Source organism: Dichotomopilus funicola (genome assembly GCF_033296635.1).
Source record: "Dichotomopilus funicola strain CBS 141.50 unplaced genomic scaffold C8A04scaffold_49, whole genome shotgun sequence".
Classification (NCBI taxonomy): Eukaryota; Fungi; Ascomycota; class Sordariomycetes; order Sordariales; family Chaetomiaceae; genus Dichotomopilus; species Dichotomopilus funicola.
The window spans coordinates 158,266-177,653 of record NW_026944070.1 but is presented as its reverse complement, the minus strand read 5'-3'; the positions used below and the strand labels follow the sequence as shown (position 1 = coordinate 177,653).

The 19,388-nt window shown below is 55.3% G+C and overlaps 5 protein-coding genes across 5 annotated transcripts; 4 read left to right on the top strand and 1 right to left on the bottom strand.

The window, feature by feature from the left end:
• Nucleotides 1–181: 181 nt before the first annotated feature.
• C8A04DRAFT_13569 (RNA-binding domain-containing protein) lies at nucleotides 182–967 on the top strand (the record flags this gene model as incomplete). Its single annotated transcript, XM_062777765.1, has 3 exons — nucleotides 182–253; nucleotides 365–621; nucleotides 703–967. 3 exons carry the CDS (start codon nucleotides 182–184, stop codon nucleotides 965–967), a joined length of 594 nt encoding a protein of 197 aa, XP_062635455.1.
• Nucleotides 968–2,761: 1,794 nt separating this feature from the next.
• C8A04DRAFT_30341 (uncharacterized protein) lies at nucleotides 2,762–5,755 on the top strand (the record flags this gene model as incomplete). The annotated part of the gene is made up of 7 exons (XM_062781344.1): nucleotides 2,762–2,796; nucleotides 2,947–2,984; nucleotides 3,049–3,087; nucleotides 3,145–3,250; nucleotides 3,319–3,452; nucleotides 3,567–5,574; nucleotides 5,656–5,755. The coding sequence occupies 7 exons, from the start codon at nucleotides 2,762–2,764 to the stop codon at nucleotides 5,753–5,755; spliced, it is 2,460 nt and encodes an 819-aa protein (XP_062635454.1).
• Nucleotides 5,756–7,367: 1,612 nt separating this feature from the next.
• On the top strand, nucleotides 7,368–9,532 carry C8A04DRAFT_30340 (uncharacterized protein; the record flags this gene model as incomplete). The annotated part of the gene is made up of 3 exons (XM_062781343.1): nucleotides 7,368–7,982; nucleotides 8,087–8,558; nucleotides 8,619–9,532. 3 exons carry the CDS (start codon nucleotides 7,368–7,370, stop codon nucleotides 9,530–9,532), a joined length of 2,001 nt encoding a protein of 666 aa, XP_062635453.1.
• A 1,148-nt stretch (nucleotides 9,533–10,680) lies between these two features.
• C8A04DRAFT_13542 (SPX domain-containing protein) lies at nucleotides 10,681–12,571 on the bottom strand (the record flags this gene model as incomplete). Its single annotated transcript, XM_062777757.1, has 4 exons — nucleotides 10,681–10,779; nucleotides 10,852–12,143; nucleotides 12,215–12,415; nucleotides 12,520–12,571. 4 exons carry the CDS (start codon nucleotides 12,569–12,571, stop codon nucleotides 10,681–10,683), a joined length of 1,644 nt encoding a protein of 547 aa, XP_062635452.1.
• Nucleotides 12,572–16,741: 4,170 nt separating this feature from the next.
• On the top strand, nucleotides 16,742–19,006 carry C8A04DRAFT_30338 (Mpp10 protein-domain-containing protein; the record flags this gene model as incomplete). Its single annotated transcript, XM_062781342.1, has 1 exon — nucleotides 16,742–19,006. One exon carries the CDS (start codon nucleotides 16,742–16,744, stop codon nucleotides 19,004–19,006), a length of 2,265 nt encoding a protein of 754 aa, XP_062635451.1.
• Nucleotides 19,007–19,388: the final 382 nt, after the last annotated feature.

Genomic DNA, 19,388 nt, shown 5'->3' with positions numbered 1-19,388 from the left:
CATTTCCTCTCACGGTTGCTTTTTACTTTCTTCTTGGCCCGCGCTAAGTTCGCGTTTCTTGAAGAGGGCGGCGCGCACAACCCCTGCCACCGACGACTTGTCGCTAACATCAACTAGCAACAACAAACAGCTCAACAACTATTCCCCGCCACCCCTACGACAAAAATCAAACACCACCAACATGAGTTCACCCAAGGAGGAAGGGAAGCCGCATGATGAGACGCAGGATCATGTCGACGGCGACAACGATGAGGTGCGAGGCAGGCTCCCAGCACCGCCACCGCAAGGGGCGAATAGCTGAAGAAAGAACAAGAGGGGCTAGAAGAAAGAGGAGGCTAACCGGTTCTCAACCCACCCAATTCAGGAAGAGATCTCAGAGATGAAGAAGCGCGTGGCCGAGATGGAGGCCGAGGCGGCCAAGCTGCGGGAGATGCAGGCGTCGCTGGACCAGGCACGCCAGGACCTGAGCGAAGACAAGGAAGATATCGACAACCGGAGCATATTCGTCGGCAATGTCGACTATTCCACCTCACCCGAGGAACTACAAGCGCACTTTCAGAGTTGCGGGTCTATTAACCGTGTGACTATTCTTCTGGACAAGTTTACCGGCCAGCCTAAGGGGTATGTCCACCTGGTCTCTCGTCTTGACCTTTCCCCCCGCTCAAGGCATGCATGCGTATTCGCTAACACCATGCTCGTTAGTTACGCATACGTCGAATTCAGCGAGCCCAACCTCGTCGCCCAGGCCCTCGTGCTCAACGATTCCGTCTTCAAAGGCCGTAACATCAAAGTCGAGCCGAAGCGCACAAATATCCCTGGAATGTCGGCGCGCGGCGGCCGTGGCGGTCGTGGTGGGTTTCGCGGTGGGCGCGGTGCCTTTGGACGTGGTGGCGGCGGTTTCCCGAGAGGAGGCGGGTATCGTGGCGGCTACAGGGGCCGCGGACGTGGCGGCTATGCGCCCTACTAGGGGCGATTCCCGTGGGCTTTAGATGTGCATCTCGGATGGAGGGATGAGATGGTACATAGTATGCACAGTGCCCCGCCGTACCCGCGCAGTGGACAGCCTGCCTAGCTGCGCAAGAGGAGCCAGGAAGAGGTCTGGTGTGTCGTGTTGTGTTTGGGGCTTTCGGTCCCTTTACTTTTGTTTATTATGGGTATGCTTTTTGCTCTTCTTCATGTTTCCTCTGTTCCAAATATTGCTTCGGCAAGGCGTCATAGGTCCGGGGTAAAACACAAAAGGCTAAAAGTTCGGTGCATTTTCCGAGTGACACAATTGTCCCACCCAGTTGTTGTGCTTGGGAGACCTGGGCTTCGCAAGGTCAGGGAATCAGCTTGATGTTACTACATACCTTACCTTTCCGACGAATGCAGGTCTGGTTTCGGGCTGGGGCTGAGTGTCATGGCACCTGAAACCTGAACCAACTCCTGGATGATATATGTTCATGGTAGGGACATCTAAATAAATAAAAAAGTCTCTGAGCTAATTACAAGTGATACCTTGCCCGTCCAAGCTCTTTGTTATACAAAGATCCATGGGAATCGTCCGGCTACAACCGCTCTCGCTCTTTCTATGGACGTTTTGCTCGGCGGACAGCCGGCGCGTGCTCCGTTGACGACCTCACAACCGGGCAGTGTATTGCCCGGTCCACTTTATTTCGTGAAGTCACGGAATGCAAGTACCTGACTACTCCGTACAGGGAGTGATGACCAATCTACCTCTGTGGTACTTCTTTGCTTACCTGTGTTTTACGTAGGTAGCCACCTACACTAGTATTAGCTCTGAGTGATCCATTGCAGAAACTTACAATCAACCACAAAGGGAGAAAGAAAGTAAAGCGCCGCAAATCCTGCAGTTCAGGGTACGCTGTGGCGGGGTCGAGTGGTTCCCCGGCCGGTAAAGTTGCAGGGCCTTGCGAAGGCCTGAAAGTTAGGTTTGCCCGAACTGGACCTGCGACGGCCGCGTGGCACAGGGGCATGGCGTCCAGAAAGCGATTGTCACACAACCTTACGTTCCTTCCCTCAGGCAGCCCAAGGTTCGTTCCCGTCCTCAGGTCCGCCGGACAATCCTTAAATAATTCCGGCGCGCCGCCCGAATTCCGTGATTCCGCCTCTACGAGATCCCACAACTATCGTATCTTTACTCGTCTTCAGCATCCTCCCCTAACCCTCCACTGACTGTAACATTTGTCGGGTCACCGCTTATTTAATACAAACCGACCTATTCGGGCGGCCGGCGCGGATATCGAGTCCAGGCCCGGCGATTAGCTAACGAGCCTATCGCACCAACGAGCGCCCCAAAGCGGGGTGTTCAAACCAGCACAGCCTCAACTTGAGCACCTCCTACTCTTTCCATCCACCATCCTTTCGAGAACGGCCAGCCAGCTGCCCTCCTTGCTCGCATTTCGCCTCGCAACCCCGGCTCCTACCGAACTTGACATCGACGACGTGACTCCGCCTCCCCCTTTCGACTGCCGCAGTCGCTTTTGTCTGGTGTTGTCGCGCACGCACGCCATCTTCCGCCTCATCCCGATTCCTAACCGACTCGACCTATTCGTTCGCACTCTCTCCCCTCCTCGAGGCCGTTCATCGAATCGAACCGGAACCAGCCATCCCATTTACCTTGGGGGCCGTCGCTCCCGCTACTCGACGACTCACGCTCTACCTCTAGGACCGACATCACCGCCCGCCCAGGTGGGCGATAATAAACAGGTGCAACGAGAGCCCTTTGGTGTAGCCTACGCTGTCAACCACCGCCATCACCATGAGTAGCAGTCGGATGGATGCAGGGCTGCCGGCGTACGTCTCTCTTTTGTTCCCTTTGACCCCGCTGCGACTGGGCGTTTTCGGTTACGTGTTTGCTCCCGCCTCGAGCACGGCGATGCGCATTGCAGATGCGAGATTCTCGAGTCTCTCGGATGACAAGGAACAGATTTGCTGACTTGAAAGGAATCCAACAAACAGCCAGCCTAACCTGCGCGTCACAAGTAACCATCCACCGTTTTTACGACCCCATTCCCGGTGCAGCCTTCCGCTAACCTGTCTCTGTAGTCATCGCTGCCGATGGTTTGTACAAGCGAGATGTGTTCAGTGAGTCTATCGCCCAACATAATACCGTTTGTTAAGTTGCTGACCGTGTTCCTGCAGGGCTCCCCGATCCCTTCGCGGTTGCCACCATCAATGGCGAGCAGACCAAAACGACGCAGGTCTCGAAACGGACCTTGAACCCATATTGGAATGAGAGCTTCGACTTGTAAGGCTACCATAACCTAATTATTTTAACCCCAGATCGCGTGACGGCTCACAATGTGTACAATACAGCAAAGTCAATGAGGATGGCATTCTTGCTGTCCAAGTCTTCGACCAGAAGAAGTTTAAGAAGAAGGACCAAGGGTTCCTTGGTGTCATTAATATCCGCATTGGCGATGTTATTGAACTTGCCCCTGAATCAGACGGTTCGAACCCCTCTACCGCGCCCTTCTATATGCTTGCCGCATGACTGCTCTGCCAGATCCGAAGTGACGTGGAGCATGACCACGACAACCCCGCTAACTCCTTTGTGTGTATAGATCAGATGCTTACGAGAGATCTCAAAAAGTCGACTGATAACCTGGTAGTTCATGGAAAGCTAATCATCAACCTCTCCACGAACCTTACGGCCCCCGCTCGCGCCCAGCAACCATCGCTCGCTTCATCGAGCCGACCTTCACTCCTTAGCCCGCAGCCTTCTACCCTTACCAACGGCGACCGGGTTTCCGAACGGCCGTCATCCTCCCTGTCGGGCCCTAACGGCACGCCCGCTATCAGCCCCCAGATGAATCTCGCACACCGGCCCGCCAGTCTGGTATCGACCCAGTCGGCGACCTCTCCCCCCGTCAACGGCTCGGCGCAACCCCGCCCACAGAATAACACCCTTAGCCCCTTCGAGGATGCGCAAGGCCGGCTACCGGCCGGATGGGAACGTCGCGAAGACAACTTAGGGCGAACCTACTACGTCGACCACAACACGAGAACCACAAGCTGGAACCGACCGACTGGTACGGGAGCCGCGGAAGCCCGTAATGTCGAAGCCAACACACAAGTCGAGCGGCAGAGACACCAAAACCGGACGCTCCCCGAGGATCGCACGGGTTCGAATTCGCCAACGTTGCAGGCCCAGCAGCAGGCGGCCCAGGCAGCCAACGCCTCTACCATGATGCACACGGGGACCACGACGGCGGGTACCGGCGAGCTCCCCCCGGGCTGGGAACAGCGGTGGACACCCGAGGGCCGACCGTATTTCGTAGACCACAATACCCGGACGACGACCTGGGTGGATCCACGTCGCCAGCAGTACATCCGAATGTACGGCGGGCAAAACAACAACAACAGCCAGATCCAGCAACAGCCCGTCTCTCAACTCGGACCCTTGCCGAGCGGGTGGGAGATGCGTTTAACTAACACGGCACGCGTTTACTTTGTTGACCACAACACCAAGACGACAACCTGGGACGACCCACGGCTCCCATCGTCGCTCGACCAGAACGTGCCGCAGTACAAGCGTGACTTCCGGCGGAAGTTGATCTACTTCCGGTCACAGCCGGCCATGCGCATTCTCTCCGGGCAATGTCACATCAAGGTGAGGCGGTCACATATCTTTGAGGACTCGTTTGCCGAGATTTCGCGGCAGTCGGCGACGGACCTCAAGAAGCGATTGATGATCAAGTTTGACGGGGAAGACGGTCTCGACTACGGCGGTCTATCGCGTGAGTTCTTCTTCTTGCTATCACACGAGATGTTCAACCCCTTCTACTGCCTGTTCGAGTATTCGGCGCACGACAACTACACGCTCCAGATCAATCCTCACTCGGGCATCAACCCGGAGCATCTCAACTACTTCAAGTTCATTGGCCGGGTGGTCGGGCTGGCCATCTTCCACCGTCGCTTCCTAGACGCCTTTTTCATCGGCGCGCTGTACAAGATGGTGTTGGGGAAGAACGTTGTTCTCGCCGATATGGAAGGTGTGGACGCGGACTTCCACCGCTCGCTCCAGTGGATGCTGGACAACGACATCTCAGGGGGGATCCTGGAGCAGACCTTCTCGACCGAAGACGAGCGGTTCGGTTCCATCACCGTCGAGGATCTGATTCCCAACGGCCGCAACATTGATGTGACCAACGAGAACAAGAAGGAGTACGTCGATCTGATGGTTAAGTGGCGGATCCAGAAGCGTATCTCGGAACAGTTTGAGGCTTTCAAAGAAGGTTTCCAGGACCTGATCCCGCAGGACTTGATTAACGTCTTTGACGAGCGCGAGCTGGAGCTGTTGATTGGCGGTATTGCGGAGATCGATGTGGACGACTGGAAGAAGCACACCGACTACCGCGGGTACACCGAGTCGGACGAGGTGATCCAGTTCTTCTGGCAGACGGTACGGTCGTGGGATGGTGAGCAGAAGTCGCGCCTGCTGCAGTTCACGACGGGCACGTCGCGAATCCCGGTCAACGGATTCAAGGATTTGCAGGGTAGTGATGGGCCGCGGCGGTTCACCATTGAGAAGGCCGGTGAAGTTTCGAATTTGCCCAAGGCACACACTTGGTGGGTTTTTTTTTTCCCATTTTCTTTGCTGCTCCAGAACCAGCATCTTGAGAGTTTGGGCTTTGCTAACAATCTGCGCAGCTTTAACCGTTTGGATCTCCCGCCATACAAGAACCTGGAGAGCCTGCAGCACAAGCTCACGATGGCGGTGGAGGAAACGATGGGTTTCGGGCAAGAGTAGAAGGGTTGCTGTCGAAAGAGAAGAAGGGAGTGGAGAGGGGGTGTCCATGAGCGGGATGCAGTCATGAGAATATAACGAAGCAAGCGAAGCATGAAGGGGGTTAAGAGAAAGGGGACAAAGGGGGGTCTATCCTGGACGGCGACGATGGTGTCCCAGCCGCTTATCCATCGATGATTCGTTGTTGGGTTTGGGTTGTCTTTGTCATGTCCTTTCCCTCCAACCTCGTCGTTCAAGCATTTTCACCTACGGTTACTCGCCAAGGTGTCTTTTTTCCTTTTTAGTCCGGTCTTGCCTAAGGGTTTGTTGGTCGATTTGTCCTGGCTTGGCTTTTTTTGGTCCGGTCCGGATTGGGTACGTACGTAGTTCAGTAGTGGTGGTGGGTAGGCGGTTGATTTTTCCTGTCTTGCCTCCTTCTCCTTTTGCTTATAACATATCTCCCCTTTCCTGTCCATCGGGTTTGAGTTCGTTCGGGTTTGAGTTCATTGCTTCCTATTGCCCAGCTATCGGTCGACCTGGTATACCAACCCCTGTCCTGCCCTGCCTTTTTTCGTTGCTGAAAATGACCCTTCAGTTGAACTTGGTGTTGCGTTTTGCTCCGTTGTGGGTTTATTGCATGAGGCAATGGGGTCAAGCCAGAGCTTAGTGTTTTTGAAGGGGGCAAGCAAGCGGGGAATACCTCCACGAGTTACAGTTGATGGAATGATTTTGGTTAAGGTTCCATGATTTTATACTGAAGGCGTTCATGTTCAATCAAAGTACATGATCAAAGCTTGATTGACCATCAACGCTACACCTGCATTCCATAGGTATCGCAAACACAAAACAAAATATCTACTGCTGGCTAGCCCCTCAGTTAACTGAATGAAGTAAAGTAAATAAAACCTCGTCTTACTCAAAAAACAAACTCAAAAAACAAAAACAAAAAACGTAGTAACCGCATTAGAGTTGAAAAGCAAAACGCAAAAAGCTCACAGCCAAGCCCTATCCCCATCCGGAGGAATAGACGTTGGCGGTTACGAAAAACCGACAAGTGGTTTTTCTTCGCTAGCCCCGGGAATCGAACCCGGGGCCACTTCGATTTACGACGGGGGAATTGGCGGGACCAGCGCCCCTCCCAATACCGCTGAGCCAAACCGGTGTTTGGATTTCAATTGGGAGGAGATGGTGACAGGAGGAGTGAGATGGTGACTTAAATAGGTACCTAAGGCACTCAGGGCGGAGGGAAGGTGCGGCGAGTTGGATATCTTTCATTAGATTAGATAGGGCCCGATCGGGCCGGCGGTTGGCTGCTTGAAGTCCGGCACCAGGTGTGAGTTCATTGGATTGGGTGGGTTTCTTGCAAGACCGCTTCTTCTCCTTTCTCCCCACCTTTTGGGTGTTAGTTGGGCAATGTTCCGGGAGGTGGGTTATGGGAGAAGACAGCACCGTTTCAGTAAGTTTTCGATTATACCTGGCCAGCCGGGAACGCCCAATGCCTGTAGACTAACGTTAGTGATGAGAAGACACGAGCAGACCCACCACAACCGACGACTTCTGACTTATCTATCACACCCTCCGGATTTCGACTTCTCTCAAAATCTCGGTCCACCCAACCTCCTCTAACACTCCAAAAATGAGCCCTCCACGCTCGCGCTCCACAGCCGCGAGATGGGGACTCTCCTTGTCCCTCATCGCCGGCGGCGCAACCGTGGTCTTCGGCCTCCAACCTCACCTTCTCGCCCAGGCGGCCGGCATCTTGAACGGGCAGCAACAAAATCCCATTATTCCCGTCCATGGCGCCGGGGAAAATAACGCCACATCGACTACATACTGTTACGAGTCCCTCCACACCGCTGCCCTTGGCCCTTCGACAAGTGATGCTGGTTATGATAGTAACGGTGAACCAAGCTCACCGCCCAATTGCTTCACCGTCGGCCCAGACGGCCGGTTCACCCGCGTCTTCTCCTCCCTGTCCACCTCGCTAGAAGATTCGGACGGTCTAGGAGGAGGGGAAGAGATTCGGATTCTACCCGGGCATGTGCTCCCCGGTCTGTGGGATGGTCATGGCCACTTGCTGGCGTATGGCGAGTTCTTGCACTCGGCGGACTTGTTTGGGTCTACTTCGGCGGATGAGGTGCGGCGTCGGTTGAGGGAGTATTTGGATGTTTATCCGGATGCAGGCACGAAGGATAATTGGGGGAGGGGAGTTGGGTGGGACCAGATGGCGATGGGGGGGATGCCGTTTGCTGTGAGTTATCTAGCGTTTCTCCTTTTCCCCCCCTTTTTTCAGGGCTCCGTGTCTTGGAGTAAATGAACAAGGACGTAGATTCCATGCTAACTAACCCCCCCTAGGACCTCCTCGAGCAAGACGATGCCCTCAAAGGCAAGTACTTCATGCTCGACCGTGTAGATGTGCACTGCACCTGGGTCTCGCAAGCCGTGCTGGACCTGTTGCCAGCCGACTTCCCTGACGAGGTGCCCGGTGGTGAGATTGTGCGCAAGCCCGGCATGGGCGTGTTCTGTGACAACGCGATGGACCTGGTGCTCGCGCTGTGGCCTAAACCGAGCAAGGAGCGACAAAAGACGTTTGTGGTAGACGCCATGCGCGAGCTGCACAAGGTTGGCCTGGTGGGCATGCACAATGCCGGGTCGGTGCCGGAAGATGTAGCGCTGTTTGAAGAGATGAGCCGGACGGAGGACTGGACGCTGAGGGTGTACTCGATGCTGGAGTGCGCGGAGCGGAATACCTTTTGTCCGGAGGATGCGAAGATGGTTGATCACCCGGACGGGATGCTTTCGGTTCGGAGTGTCAAGTTGTTTGCGGGTATGTTTGAACCCTCCCCTTTAGCGCTAATTTTCAGGTTCTTGCTCTGACATACACCAGACGGCGCCCTCGGAAGCTGGGGCAGCGCCATGATCGAGCCCTATTCCGACCGCCCCGACACCTCCGGCTCACTTCTCGTCAACGCTTCCACCCTCACCTCCCTCGCCCGCACCTGGTCCGCCGCCGGCTTCCAAGTCAATATCCACGCAATCGGCGACCTAGCCAACCGCCTCGCCATCGACGCTCTCGTAGCCGCCCTCCGCGACCTCTGCCCGGAAGCAGCCTCCTCCTCTTCCTTCGACAACAACGACCTCTCCACCCTCTCCACCCTAGCCCCCTGCCAATCCACCCACCGCTTCCGCCTCGAACACGCCCAAATCATCCACCCCACCGACCAAGCCCGCATCCACGCCCTGGGCATCCTCCCCTCCATCCAACCAACCCACGCGACCTCCGACATGGGCTACGCCGCGCTCCGTCTCGGCCCCCACCGCACCCGCACCGAAGCCTACCGCATGCGCTCCTTTCTCAACATCCCCTCCGCCGGCCCAATCCTCGGCAGCGATTTCCCTGTTGAACCGCCGAATCCGTTTGAGGGGGTGTATGCGGCGGTCGCGAGGAAGAGTCCGCGGACTGGTGCGGGGGGCCCACCGGATATTGTTAACACTGAAGGGGGTGATGGTGATAATAATAAAGGGTGGCACAAAGAAGAGGCAGTGACGCTGGAGCAGGCACTACACGGGTTTACAGAGGCTGTGGCGTGGGGTGGGTTTATGGAGGGGAAGGCCGGGGTGATCCGGGAGGGGGCGTTTGCGGATTGGGTGGTGCTGGATGAGGATATTATGGGGGTTGGGGAGGATGGGTTGAGGGGGGTTAAGGTGAGGGAGACTTGGGTGGGTGGGAGGAGGGTGTTTGTGAGAGAGGAGGAGGAGAGTGGGAGGGTGGAGAGGGAGGATGATAGAGAAGACTTGTAGATGAGAGGTTTTAGAAAGGGGGTTGGTAGGTTAGACGTCGACGACTTATGTTTATGTTTATGAGGGGCCAGGAAGGCTTAGGTAAAGGGGGGAAATTATACTCGACAAGATAAACACTAAATCATAAAGACATTGGACCTAACCGCTCATCTAACCTTGCTTATTCTTGCTTCTCTTCTATTCTTCCGAGTCCACCTGACGAAGCCGATAACCACGAAACATAGTTCCTCATGCGAGACATGTTGGTGTTAAGTAAGCCGGAAAGCGAGAACACTTAATAAAAACAAGGCTAGGCGCAAAAGGAAAAGAATGGCACCCCGGGAAACGGAAGGTAAAATCGATAGAAACGGGTATCAAACGCCAAAAAGAGGACCTGTGGTCAAATAGGACGCCGGATAGCCGTTTGTCCGGGGCAGTATCCAACTAGGTAGGTACTGTTACTGGATGTACATACACCCGGTTACATGTCATACTGGCGAGGACTCGGACCGTTTGTCATTTCATAGATTGATTGTTGTTGGAAATTTAACAATATTTTCTTCATTCCCCTCTGCTCTCAATCAACTTCCCACAACGAGCACCGAGTACTCCCATCTCTTCCGCAAGTCACTCATCGCAAACTAACTCTCTGTGTGTGACCCATCCATGGTAGGTCACCCCCACTGCACCAACCAAGTTTTCCAGGTTTCCCAACTACAAGCAAGCACCCTTGAGCCAAACCCCCGAACGCCTTCCCTTCCCAACGATAGAACCAGAAAAAAAAAACCCTGCGCTTCTCCCCCTCGCCGTCTTGCGCCATCTGTTCTATTGCAAAATCATGCAGCCTTTTGGGTATTCGCTCCCTTGACGAGAAGAAATAAAAACCAAACCGGAAAAAGGGAGAAAAGTAGAAAGGGAATAGAAGAGGAGGCCGTATCATAGAAAATAGGCTCCAACTGGCTCTCATCGCGGGATGAGTTAGCGCACCACACCATCTAGAGCTGGGGCTGGTCGCCCAAACCGAACCAAAACACCGTTGAGGGTCCAGATCTCCCACCAAGAAAGCCACCCCCCTCATGATAAGATCATAACCTATCGTGATCCTTCTTCCTCCTCCTCATCAACTCATGATCGATCGTGGTCATCATCGCCCCTTCGACTCCTTTTTTTTAGATCCCCGTATTGCCCACAACGAAAACCAACAGTATCCCATCCACCACGCAAACAACCACAAACGCCAAATACACCCCCAGCATTGCCATCACCTTCTTTATCCCTTTCGCTCTCCCATTTTTATTGCTGTTAACCGCACTCCTCCCCCCATACCGTGCACCTGCTACTTCCTCCCTCGCGTTAGCCACACATAACCCGGCCGTCGCCAAGCCTAAGCTTGTCATAATCCCCACAGTCACCCCGGCGTCCACCTCCAGCTGCATCTTGTGTTTCCCTGCGATCACCAACACGCCCGCAATACCGGTTAACACGAGTGCCGTACTGAAACATCCCCATGTCGCAAGAACCAGCGCCCGGTCGCGGTCACGCGCCATGCGCTGCTCGGTGACAGATGGGAAGGGTGTGGTGGAGGAGGAGGAGTCGTGCCGAGCGGCATAGTAGGCGCGGTAGCCGGGGGGGAAATTGTCGTCGGCAGTTGAGGACGCGGAGGAGCCGGTGTAACCTCGGGCAGTGACGGAGTCGGCGCGACCGGACCGGACTAGTCGTTGATAGTGACGGTTGTAGGAGTGTGGGGAAGAGGAAGAGGGATGGTCGTCGTCGAGGTCCGTGTCGGTGCCTAGGGCCGTGCCGGGGCTGGCTGAAACACCAGCTGCAGCCAGACCGCCTGGTGGAGAGGTAAAATAGCTGCTCGCCGACTCGGGCGGAGTAGGGATCGAGCCGTAGGTAGTTGTGTGGTTGTGGGTGGTGGAGTGGGGGTGGCCATGGGCATTACGGGAATCGAACAGCAGAGGCCCCCGTTCTAGGTCGGGTTCGCCAGCGGGCTCGGGGGACGACACCCACCCCGTGATTTTGGTAATGATGGGCGTCGAGAAGAACTTGCCCAGCGCCTTCATGCCGGGAAACCCCTCGTCGGCGTTGGGGTCGATATAGATGGCGTACCCGTCCTCCTCGTTATCGCCCTGAAAGTCACCGGCCTCGCTGCCGCACTCATACTCGTTCCAGTACCCGGTAGCAGGAGCAGCCCGCGGTTCCTCTGCCACAAGTGTTCCGCCAGGAGAGAGGGAGGTTGTGGGTGGACGCTCGGGATCTGTTTCGGGTTCGGGTAGGCTGAGACCGCTGGGAGGCAGCGCGGCGTGCAGTGTTCGTAGTAGGTCGTCATGCTGCGACCGCACTTGCGAAAAGTCGCGCTTGGTAAAACTCTTAGGGTTCGACAGCACGCCTTCTCGGAAGCGAGCCCCCAGCGCCGATGAGCCGGTCCATTTCTTGTACTTCTTGAGTATCTTCCGAAACGCGACGGCTTGGGCGCTGATGAAGCGTTGGAGTGATTGGATGTCGTCGCCGCACCGCAGCAGTATTTGCTCGTACTTGGCGAACCGCTGCTGCCGCTTGAAAGGCATGCGGCCTGTGCCTGAGGTTGCGCATCGTAGGATCAACCGATGTATTTGGCCTGAAAGGTGTTCTTTTGCAATGTGTTAGCCCAATTGGCACATTATCCCTAGGACAGATCGCCGGGGCACCCCCAAAACATACGCAATCGCCTGGAGATCTCGTCGGCCTTGCTCAAGACGAATAGGTCGACGCGATCGTGCTGCCGACACAGCTCGGAGTAGAATTCATCCTCAAACTTGCTGAGCGCTGTGTTGGGCTGGCCTGGAATGGCAATCGCTGTCGCTTGGTCGCGGGTCGTATGCACCTTGATGTAGTGCTTCAAGGAATTGTAGTCGATGTTATCTGTAAGATGATGCACGCCGAGATGATTAGCGAGACCCTTGGCAAGCTGCAAAACATTCAATCGCGACTGGGACGGGAACCGGCAAAGACGAAGAACGACTTACGGAGGCTCCATTGTGGCACAGACTCCTTCTCGAACTGCTCTCCGTACTTCATCCCTCGAGACCGGTTCGTGTAAGGCGACAATTAAGGGTAGTTATGTGGATTGAGCGGGATAGGTAACCGTTGCGAACAAAGGAAGGCGGGCAAGGATCAAACAACGGCGATCGTCCAAGATGCGTAATGGCACACACTTGTAAGATATTCCAATTGGTTCCAATTGTGGGAATTGCGAAGAGTTAAATAGATTACCGAGAAAAAAGATGGGCGTGAAGAGCGTGGCGTACAGTCGGGGTTCTGGAAAGAATGATGAAACCAACAAATAACGGGAAACTGGGGTGACCAAAGGGTCCCGTCACTGGTGTCATGGCCGAGATATAGTCGATAAACCGGCCTGCAGGGTGGGGCATTTCGAACCGACACTTGGGCCCGTTCTGGCCTGCCTTGCGGGTGAGGTTCTGGGCGCGCCCTCGAAGCATTTTTGCTGGGCAGGCACATGCACACCCAACCTGCAGCTCTCAATTGGCGATTGCAGCGCCCAGCCCAGGCCTCCATTCGACCAATCCCTGTTTCGCGGCTCACAGCAGCCGCAGTTTCAACGGGTTTCCCTCGAACCCCACCATCAACCTGGAAAAATGGGCGGATCCCATGCATTCGGGTTTATCCCTGCCGAAGAGAGCACCTCACAAGGGCATCATACGCCTGTTTCCTTGACAAATTACACGGTAGAAAGCAGGGAACAGAGGGTGATTCTACACTACACTACGACGGGCGAACACTCTCGTTTGAGAAGGGTAGCATCGTGCAAAGAGCTGCTGGCGTTTGCCCTGCGATGAAAGATAGCCGGTCCGGCTCCGGGACAAACTTATCGGATGCTCCATTGCGTCGGCCCTCTATGAAGGGGTCCAAGCTAACGTTAGTGTGGTTAGTACCGAGTTAATCTTCACGCTAAAGGGTCAAGGCCCGGGATCCGAACTTGGAGCCTCCGTTGCGAGCAAGCAATTGGGATCCCGCCACCAATAATAGCCGGTTCACTGGTAAGTCAGCACTCCCATTTTCTCCGGGGACAGATCGGGCCCCGATCGCGGCTGCATACGAGGGACGAGTCGTGTAAACGAGCTCGCTCTGGCCAAAAAAAAGCGGCAGACCAAGTCCATGGATAGGTAACTTACATAGTACTCTGCTACAAAATTGAAAAGACTAAAAAGAATAGACCAAAGAAAGTGAAAGAAAACAAAATGAATAAATCCAGAAAGTGAAAAAAGACAAAAAAGAGTAAATCAATCAAAATTTATTAAGATTTGATCGAATGTTAATGGATTGGACTTGAACTATCTGTTTTAGTGTGCCGATTTTTTTGGCCACAGCGAGACGAGTTACACAGTAGACCAAGGCCGTCAGTCTCTCATCAGGCAATGCTTGCGGTGTCGGGTTGTTCGCCGGCGTCGCTGCGAGGTGGTCTGGTGGTACACAAACTACTGGTCCCGACTAGTTCGTCCCCGCTGGCCACCGTGACGCACATGTCTCAACCTTCTTCGCAATGGAAGACGTGATGATTGGAAAAGGGAGGTTGGCTGGTTGGTCGCAGCCGGCAACGGTGAGCCGTTGCGGCTGTCGGTTGTCCTGCTTTCCACCCCACTGCCATGCGTTTAAACGGCCCTTCGCTTCCCCTCTTGCCGTCATCGACGACGGTTATCTGGTTCCGGCCCTGAGAGATCGAAGAAACTCGACTCCTCAGAGAACCGTTCGTGAGGCTTCTCGGACACACGTGGGTTCAACGACGCTTCTCACTGGCCCATCAACAGCATCCTCTTGCATTCTACAGCGTTACATTCGTGACGGGGCCTCGCCCGCCCCTGTGAGAGAAAGAAAAGCGGGCGGAAGAAACTAAAATGGAACAGCACGACCACTTACCCGATCTGTCGGCCACAGAACACCAACCAAACCAACCAACGGCCGATTGTTTGCAGCGAAGCTGCATGTATCGGGCGACTTCACGAGAAGGGGCAGAGTTCCTCCGGGATCCCTGCCTTAGCACACCTCCTTCCACTCCGGCTTGAAGGTGAAATGCGACCGAAAGCAAGGAAACGCCCGGTTCCCCGGCCGGCCCCGAACTCTTCGCTAACAGAAAGGAGCTGAAAATGTGCTCTGCGCTGCGGGGCTCGATAATTATCTTTTTTATCGTCACTACACTATCGCCACGGTCGTCCCGCGGTTTCACCGGGGCCCATCCCGCTACCGGATCACGGGCCAGAAATCTTCTCAGATGTTGGCCATGGTTGGCCGGTTGGTTGGCACGTTGGTTTGCCCGGAAACCACCTTGCCCACTCGTGCCCTCTCGCCGCTCCTCCGCCACTTCGACGGCGGCGGCCCCCGAAAGAATCTGCCACATCGCCATCTCGAGGTTTACACTAGTGCCAAGCGGCCGTGAGAATACGTGGTGGGCGTTTCATAGGCCCTGGACCCTGGAGGCAAGGGCTCACGTGCATCTCAAGCTCAATGGATCAGAGTCGAGTTTGAGTCGAGTCAACAAGCCGTTCGTTCCCCAGATTGATCGACCTCACAGTGACGCTTGGCTTGGGGCTGTGTCTTGTCTGGTGTCAAACACCCCAAACAACCTGGGTGACACGACGACTGTCTTCCTGAACGGCGATGACCTTTTTGTCTCAATTGGCGGGTTTGACATTGGGGGAAAACGTTATCATCTTGTCTCGAGGGCATGGATCCGACGCCTCACGGACGCTCCCGAAGCCCTTGCCGCACCTTTTCGCATTCAGGTGTGGTGGCACCAATGCTGTGCTGCCCCAGGGACCTGGGGGGTTGGCGCGAACGATGCAACTGGGTTCGTTGTGTGCAGCACGTCAAAACGGTTCTCCATTTCGATTGGGAAAGCTCTCGCGTGACCAGTTTCCCAAAGTTCCGACAAACGGCGCCCAGAGTCCAGTGAGTCGACACGGGTGCAGTTGCCGTGCTCGGTCGAAGGTCTTTCACGTCGTACGATGTAGAGGAAAGTGTAACCCATCGTTGAACATGAGATTGAATTGATAAGTCGCACCAATCAATCGAAGGCCATTTCCACACCCACGAGTTGTACTGTGTATATCTGTCCGGGTATTCCCATCCCCAGCATCCGACCTCAAGCCTGCAGACTACAGTTTCCATCACACTATCGGATACCACCTCTCGCAAAATTCGAACAGATATTCGCAATAAGTCCCCCGCGGACACCGGAGGACGCGGCCTGAACCCCGTTGTGGTATTTGCAGGGTCTGGGATCGTGAAGGGGGTCTTCGGCCCACCAAGGTCTCCGCTGTGTTACCTTTATTGTTGGAGGGATGCGTCCTCTTCTTTCTCCTTCCTTCAGCAGGGGGTTTGGCCCAACAACGGAGACGGCCCGTGTCGACCCTGAAGCGGGCGCAGGAGGAAGGGTTGGTGGTCAGAAAAAACGTAACTTTTTCATGCCTCCGCGGCGGCTATTTCGTAATGCGGTGTCCGACCGCAACGGGGGCCGAAAAAATCGGCTCCGGTCCCTGCGAGCCCTGTCTTTGTTAACTCTCCCCTCCCATCGTCGACCAAGAGTCGCGAGTCGAAAGCGGCCACGGCTTTTCCTTGGCCGAGACATTTCACTCAGCATTGTCGGCAAAGTACGGATCCATACTCTGACGAACTAATCCTGAAATGGTGGGTTTTTTTTCGACCGTCTCCTCTTGTCGTAAGCGCCAGATGATGTTAGGGGTTTGAGGCTCAAATGGGACAAAGAAGCCAAGAAATAATGGGCCATTGAATGCCGCAAATCTGGAGTCCATTGTTGCTTGGCTTTGTCGATTTCCGTGGGCTGGCTCGGCTGGGTTCCGGTCCCGCCTCACAGCCGCTGAAAACCCGACCCACTCTTTTTTGGATTCTGCCATGAACCGCGTCTGGGCGTGTTTTCACCGCCTTTCACCCCGCCGTCGATAATTGGCCAATCATCTCGTGTCTTCAACATTGCTCAGTGGAGTTCAGCTCGAACCATCGAAATTTTTTGGCGGGACCTAAACCGGGACCCGAAAATCCTCTGCGCAGCGCAGCAGCCAGCAGCAGCAAACGATTTGAAGGTTGATTGATTCGGGGAGTGCCCGTTTGGCATCTCTTTACAGCTGTCTTTTCAGCCAACCAGCCAGTTTACTCTGACACCTCCCCATTGGCGCAAACGAATTGCGAACCAGCGTCCGACAAAACCCGAAAAGCATGGCGGTCGCCGGCAGCACCACATCCTCTCTCACATCAACATCGCACACTCTCTCGCACGCCCCCGCCATGGCCGCGCAAGCAGTTATCCCACCCGAGAGCGGCGCCTCCGCCATCACCGTCTTCCTCGATTCGACCTTCCCTTCCAATCGGCATGCCTTCCTGCGCCCGTCCCCACTGCTGCCGACGGGATCGCTCCAGCTCGTGAAGCAGACGTTGGATGGGTTGGCCGGGCAGGTCGCGGACCAGCAGCAGCAGCGGCTGCGTGAGGCGGGCAAGAAACGGAAACGGGATGGATCGTCGCTGGGAGCTGCGTCGGTGTTGAAGATCCGGAGGCTGCATGTTGATGGGTTTGAGACGGGACAGGTGTGGCAGCAGGCGAAGAAGATTATTGCTAGTGCGCTGCAGGAGTCGTCGCAGGTGTTGGATGAGCTTGAGGAAAATAATGAAATTGTGCTAGGGGATGGGAAAGAGAGTGGGGGAGATGCGAGCCTTGAGTTCGGCAAGGATGGGTTTGAGGTTGGTTCAGACGAGGACGAGTCGGCCAGCGACGGCGATACCGAGGACTCTGACGAGGAAGGTGTTAATGTCGGCGAGGAAGACGAAGACATGTTGGATCTTGAGGCCGATGATGATGATGATGAGGGAGAAGGGGACGGCGTGGATGACGAGGAAGCGGTGGGAGGAGAGGAGGGCGAATCGGACTACGATGACGAACCTGAGGAAGAGCTTGTGGAAGATCCCAACGGTCTTAATGACGGCTTCTTCTCAATAGACGACTTCAACAAGCAGACGCAATGGTTCGAGAACCAAGACGCCCGCGCCGATCCGAACACGGATAATTTTAGCGACGACGAGTCGGTTGACTGGCACGGCGACCCGTTCTCGGCGAAGAAGCCGAGCAAAAAGGGGAAGAAGGATGAAGCGGAAGATAATTCTGAGGTAGAGATGGAGGATGACGAAGAGGAAGATGATGATGAGGCACCGGCCCTCAGTAAAAAGGAGCTGGAAGCCGTGGCTGATCAAGACGATGAAGAAGACGAGGATGGGGGCAACCTGGACGATGACCTCAATGACATGGGTCTCGACCTCACCGCTAACGATATCTATTACAAGGATTTCTTTGCGCCGCCAAGGAAGAAGAAGAATGCCGGGAATTTCAGGAAGAAACGCCCGGACCTCCCTGAGCTGTCGCGGCCAGACGACGCCGACATTGAACGGGCCGAGAACGACGTCCGCCGTGATCTGTTCGATGACCTATCGGAGAGGTCAGACTCTGAGGATGCTCTATCCGATGTTTCGGCGGGTGATCCAAGGTCTCGCCGCTCAGCTCACGAGCGGCGGCAAGCCAAGGTGGCCCAGGAAATCCGTACACTTGAGGCCGAACTGGTTGCAAAGCGCGCTTGGACTCTGTCTGGTGAAGCCTCCGCCGTCGACCGGCCCGTCAACTCGCTATTGGAAGAGGATATGGACTTTGAACACATCGGCAAGCCAGTCCCCATCATCACCGAGGACGTCTCGGAATCCATCGAGGAGCTCATCAAGCGTCGCATTCTTGCCCAAGAGTTCGATGAGGTGTTGCGCCGGCGCCCAGACACCCTTGGCAACCCGAACGACGCCCGGCGCGGGCTGGTCGAGGTGGATGATACCAAGGGCAAACAAAGCCTGGCTGAGATCTATGAAGAGGAACACACAAAGAAAGCCAACCCCGATGCCTACGTCAGTCAAGCCGATGAGAAACTGAGCCGCGACGAGGAAGAGATCAAGAATATGTGGAAGGAGGTCAGCGCCAAGCTCGACGCGCTCAGTAGCTGGCACTACAAGCCCAAGCCCGCAGCACCGACGCTCACTGTTGTTGCTGATGTTGCGACTGTTGCGATGGAAGACGCGCAACCTACCACAGCCCAGGGCGTGGCTGGCGGGGGGAGCATGATCGCGCCCCAAGAGGTTTATGCCCCCGGCAAGGACACGGCCGAGAAGGGCGAGGTGGTGTCCAAGAGCGGGCTCCCGCAGGCCAGGCAGGAGATGAGCCGCGAAGAAAAGCTACGCCGACGCCGCCGTGACAAGGAGCGTATCCGCAAAGCGGGCGGGCTCGACGCCAACAAGCCAGTTAGCAAGAAGGCCCAGGCTCAGAAGGAGGCTATGAGTGATCTCAAGAAGGGTGGTGTCAAGGTGATTAACCGCAAGGGTGAGGTTGTTGGGTTGGATGGGAAGAAGGTTGTTGAGCAGAAGGGGCCGCAGAGTAGCGGGGCGTTCAAATTGTGATGGACTTAGCCGTAGCTTGCAAAATGTAATTCCGTCTCGAAGAGGTTTTGGCGGCCATCCCATCCTTCCATTCCCCCTTGTATTTGGATATATCGAGCACGTCGTAAAATCACAATTTACACTACTGTCTCGCTCCCTGGGTTTATCGCGGGACGTTTTATTGAAGGAGTGCTGGTGACGTACCAAAAAGGCAAAACCTCGGGCGGCCATGAGGGGCGTTGAAAGTGGGGCCCCGGCTCCCCGCGCCAGCCAATAATGCAGTGGATATTTGTGCTCAGCTACCTGGCCCGTGTGTTCTTGCGGCGAAAAGCAATCCGATTATCAACTTCGTCGTCTACCAAGCGATTTACCGGCGACCGAACATCTCCACTCATTTTTTTGT